This window comes from Vigna radiata, unplaced genomic scaffold (genome assembly GCF_000741045.1).
Source record: "Vigna radiata var. radiata cultivar VC1973A unplaced genomic scaffold, Vradiata_ver6 scaffold_70, whole genome shotgun sequence".
Lineage (NCBI taxonomy): Eukaryota > Viridiplantae > Streptophyta > Magnoliopsida > Fabales > Fabaceae > Vigna > Vigna radiata.
Genome location: NW_014542367.1, coordinates 933,682 through 939,230, shown reverse-complemented (window position 1 = coordinate 939,230; position 5,549 = coordinate 933,682). Strand labels below are relative to the sequence as shown.

At 32.2% G+C, this 5,549-nt stretch overlaps 1 protein-coding gene across 1 annotated transcript; it reads left to right on the top strand.

Annotated features, from left to right (window-relative positions):
* Positions 1 to 728: 728 nt before the first annotated feature.
* Positions 729 to 2,137, top strand: LOC106779964 (calmodulin-binding protein 25-like). The gene has a single exon (XM_014668184.2). It carries the CDS (start codon positions 1,054 to 1,056, stop codon positions 1,720 to 1,722), a length of 669 nt encoding a protein of 222 aa, XP_014523670.1. The 5' UTR covers positions 729 to 1,053; the 3' UTR covers positions 1,723 to 2,137.
* The last annotated feature ends 3,412 nt before the right edge of the window (positions 2,138 to 5,549 follow it).

Sequence of the window (5,549 nt, the reverse complement as noted above, 5' to 3'; positions counted from 1 at the left end):
ACTGATGTCTATTCAATTAAAGTTCATTATAGATGTAACAAATGTTAATTAAGGCATGTTCAAATACAATAAATATCAATTTAATGTTTCTAACCTAAAATAACATACATTAGTTTTTTTTTTTTTAGTGTTTTTTTTTAGTGGTAGTGTACTTTTAATATATGTATCTATATAATTAAAAAAAACAAATGAAAAAATAAAAGTAAAACTAGCGAAACCCGTCAGTCTGTCCTTTAACAAATTGAATTATTATTTCCAACCTTTTTTTTTTCCATCTAGTTAAATAAGTTCAATGTGCAAAGTTTTATAATTAAAATCAGTTTTGGTTAAATACATAGTAAATTTTATTGTTGTAGTTGAAGAAAAAATATGTTCAGCTTTAGGAAGACCAAACTAATACAATTTTTTTAATAACTTATGTAATATTGCTTAAATATTCAATTATATATAATAATTATTTACATATTTTATATTTAATTCAATTTATTAATTCAACATATAGTTGATTTTTAATAACTTAATATATACAATTTAAATTATTAAAATTTAAATTATAACTTTTATCATATTAAAAATAAAATATATTATTATTTGTACTGAACTGTTTTACTATTTTACAAAATTTACAAGATTGCAAAATATATTTCATTTTCCATTTTAGAACTTGTACTGTTCTTGTGAAATATATTAAAATTAAGTAAAATCATAATATTTCTTTATTTAATAGAATGACAAACGTAACATAAGAACAAAAGTAAATTTTTATAAGTCCAAACTATTGTCACGTGTTGCCGCCTTACGAATCTAGCCTACTGTTTGCCCCAAATCCAGAATGAGGATCTTCCATTACGTTCACACTTTTGACTAAAATACCAAACAATAGAAACCCCCACAAAAAGAAAAAATCCCCGACAAAAAAAAGAAAAGAGAAGGAAGATAAACCACCTTAAATACCAACCTCGATGCACTACTTTCTTTCCCTCTTACTCTCACCAAACCTTAAAAGCAAAGTTCTCCTTCTTGCTTTTCCATCATATTCTATGCAAATTGGCCATGACCCAAACCATGTCTGGCCCAAATGATTGGCTTCAATTCTACAATCAACATCCCGCACCATCAATCCCTGACTTCACTGTTACCACCACCACCACCACTACTCCGGCCACCGTTCCTACAAGTTCTGACTTCCCAAATACCAGTCCCTCATCTTCAACCCATATAGGTCCAGAAGGACGCGTGGGAAAACCTACGCGCCGTCGCTCTCGGGCCTCACGGCGAACTCCGACCACCTTGCTCAATACAGACACCACAAATTTCCGAGCCATGGTTCAACAATTCACGGGAGGCCCGAATGCACCCTTTTCACCAAGCCCATCAGCAGCACCTCAGGTGTTGCCGAACCTCTTGGGCTTTGGGTTCCCCTCACGCCCTATCCCTTCTCTAAGCCCAACATCCCTTGTTTTGTCATCATCACCCCCTCTAAGCTACCACCATCTTCATCAACAAGGTCAACATCACCAACAACAAGAAAACATGTTTCAGCACCAAAACCAACACTACAATCTGTACAGTGATGGTGGCTCACAAGGTGAAGACCGCAACAGCAACAGCAACATGTTTTTTCAGAGACCAAGTGACAACCCAGTGAGTCCTCCAGCAAGCAATCGTGACGGGCTGGTGAATTTGGATCAGTCGCGCTTCTTCCCAAATAGTTCTTCTTGATTGATTTAAGTTCGTATTTGATTCACTCGATAGATGCAAATCCTTCGTTTGGAGTGAAATTGAAATATCACATTCAAGATTTCTAAACATGCACCACAGAAGAACACAAAAAGGAAATTGAGCACACCCTTCTGAGTTGAGGTCACGTTCTTGTTCCGTGGGAACACGGGTAGCAGTTTTTCTCTTTGATCCGCATGCTAAGGCTGGAAAGAGACATAAAGCAGACAGTTAGGTGCTAACTTGGCCAGAATTGTTGACCCACCAATGTAAAATATAAAATATCATATAGTACACTCTTTTTCTTTCTTTTATTGTTATGATAATATTACTATTATCTTATTACTGTTATTTATTTCTTTCTTTTTTACTTTACTTTCATACTTTTTGGTGGAATTTCTTCTAGATAATCCTTGGATGGTGCTACTACTTTCTTTTCTTTGTTTTATACTTGATTAATTTGTGGCATTGTTTCTTTTATTTCTTTACTAGGTAATGATGTATCTGGTAGAAATTATCAAGCGAAAAATAATAAACGTATTAATTGAAAATGATAAAAAATGAAAAATTTAATTAAAAAATTCAAGATTAAACTACATGATAACAGCATACGAAACAACTTCATATATTTAATTGAGTTAAATTAGAATATATGTATTCACATGAGCAGTGATTATATAGAGATCATTAGAAGATGAAAAAAAAAATTAAAAAAGTTCAAAGGTTAGAACTTGAATAGGGGTAAGTGGGTCGCCGTAGTTGGCATGGCAAGCAGTGCTAAACTTTTGACCAAATTGTGTTTACATAAGTTGACTTGGTTATTTGTGTTTGCGATACGAGCGTACTTGGTGGTGAGGTGAGTGTGTTTTACGTGGGTTATACGTCTGCCATTTGGAGTTATCGCGTGCTTTACATTTTCACATAATAAATATAAAGTGTAATTTGTTTGTTTTTATTATTAAAATAACGTGTATTATGAACTAATTAAAAATTACTATGGTAAAGAAAATGGACACTTAACTTATTAGAAATTTAAATTTATTAATTTGATTTTTACTTGAATTACTAAATAACATTTCAAAAAAATATTTTAATAATTTCGAGCAACAACAAAAATAAAAAAAATAATGTAATAATTTTGGTATCGGTCTTAATTTTAGTAAAGTCTATATCCTATTTTAATCAAAGCAACCTGAGGTGAATTGTTCTTGAATTTGAACAATCAAAGTTACATACATATTTTACAGGGAAGATGATGCACAATAATATATAAATGCTTCTTGAAATCTTATACAAAGAGGTACAAAGAAGTGTTAAAACCTATTATACAACAACACCAAACCTAGTTGTTATAAGAAATTTGAAACCAAAAAACATTTGTAAAAAAAAATCAATATGAATTTTTAATCTGAAGGTGGCTTGCTGATATGATGAAGCTATCAAATTAAAACTACTTTACTAGGCAACTTCAATATTGTCAAGTTTGTAGTCAAAGAACTAGATAAGGTTAAAGTAACCTTATCTATTATGGAAACTCTGAAAGGTTAGTAAATGTTATGCAATACTTAAAAATAAAAGTAAAAAGCTATGCTAATGAAATTAATGTTTGAAGAATGTCTGAGTTTAATTGAAGATCATAAAGGATGGTGGAGGCTGCATCGCAATTTTAGGAGATGATGATTCGTGGTTCGCATTGGATTCGTGCGCGGAGGTTGTTATTCTGATTCACGATTTTAGGCAATTTTATGGTATGATCTGCAGGTTGGAAGCTAATGAAGGCGAGAAGGGGTTTTCGATTTAGGGTTTCCTCTGGATCGTTGTTTTTTGTGAAGAAGAAGTTGTTTGTTTTGCAATTTGAGTTTCATAGTTGACAGATGATGGGCATGGTGGCTTCACGATTAGATGTTAATGTTATTTTTAGGACTTTTTGTTTCTTTCTCTTTGCATATGGTGTGTGCGAGGCTTGATGGAGAAAGCAGTTTCATGTTTTCTGGTTTCGCTCGAAGAAGATGGTGGATTTAGCAAGGTTATCGATAGGTTCTATTTTGGGTGGCACTATGTTTCTGGTTTGTAGTTTGTGGCCATGGATGCTTGCGGTTGTTGAGAGAATTTTGGTTTTTGTTGAGACGCGAAGTAGGTGAAGAAGATGGCATTGTTCGTGATGCCGCTACTAATGGTGGTGGCACGAGAGACACAAACTGCGCGAGAGAGAAGACACAAGGAGGCTTCGCAGAGTAGATGCATTATTGGTGGTTGTTGCTTGACGGCAGTGAAGGTGGTTGCCGGCGAGGATGGTCTTTAGGGTTACACTACAAAATATAACATTCTTAAAAACACTAATTGTTACACTACAAAATTATAGGAATGTTACCTTCATAAATATAAGTCTCAATTGTCAGTGTGTTATGGTTTGATGCTTTGTGATCATACATGAAACTATATTTCTTTCAATGAAATGTGGTATGAACTTCTTTTGTAATAGGATTGATTTAGGATCTTTAGGGTTATAACTTGTAGGAAATTTGGAAACTTAATGAGAAGGTGAATTGGAAAGTTGTTGAAAGTTCAAGTTATATAATATTAAGAAACATTAATATCTCGAGTTGTATGAATCTAATGAGGTGATTCTGAAACAAGGTTAAATTTCTCATTCTGAACTTCAATTTAGGCTCAAGAACCACTCAATTTTGACGAGTAGATTGAGACTTATGACCACAAGATAAAGGTGAATATGAAAGGTGGAAGGAAAGAATCACTTTTTTCAAGGAAGGCAACACACAAAAAGGATGAGAGAGTCTTTTGATACAGTAAAGGGATTCTTGAATCACTTAAGAACTTAGGAGAATCACTCTCACTAATATAAAAGAGATAAACTTTAATATTCTAAATAAAACTCAACATTTTTTCATTGATAAAAATGGTTTACCTTACATAGAAGCTTTAACCATCAAAATTACAGAGGATTCATTAGTTGCAATTACATCCTACTTAAACTAATAATGATTCCACTTAAGGTAATAATGATTCCACTACTTAATGACTGATTGTAACTAAAATTGTGATAACCAAAAGTCACCCGGAAGAAATAAAACTCAGCCCATCACTTATAAAGCTAGTTATCAACATTCTTTGTATTGTAACAGCCCATTCATGCAATTATTTACAACAAAATAAAATAAAATTAATGCAACCAACTTATTAAAAAAACATGCTTCTTGATCACTCCAAATCAACAAGTGTTACTCATTTTCTTAAGTTGAAATTATGACTATTGGGCTTCATTAAAAACCATGTCACCTTCTGGTGATAGGGGGAGCTAAACCTATACTTTATATCAATGTTTTTTATGATGAACAAGAGAATGATTTTATAGTTTCTTGAACAACAAATGACATAACAATTATTTTATATGTATATTGTTTGTGCTTGATATGAGAATTCATTATTAATAAATGAATTATGCTTTAAACAGATTGAACATATCATTTCTGGATGAAATAATTGATTTAACATAGTATATAATATGTTAGATTTCTCTATATCTCATTGTATGCTTAACAGACGCAAACTATTATGTAGTAATTGATTACATAAGTTGTCTAATCGATTAAAACAGAAAGTGATAACAGTCTAAAAAGCGTTATTTTTATACTTGAAATAGATATTAAAACACACCCTTTATGACTTAGAATGAGCTTAAAATCATGCAAAACACTTAAGTTAGGTTACATGAGTGTCAAAGGTGGTTTTAGAGATATTATGCTTGGTTTTACATTGTTTTGACAGGATTTAATGAGAATTGAAGGATGGAAAATGAAGTAGGAAGGAGT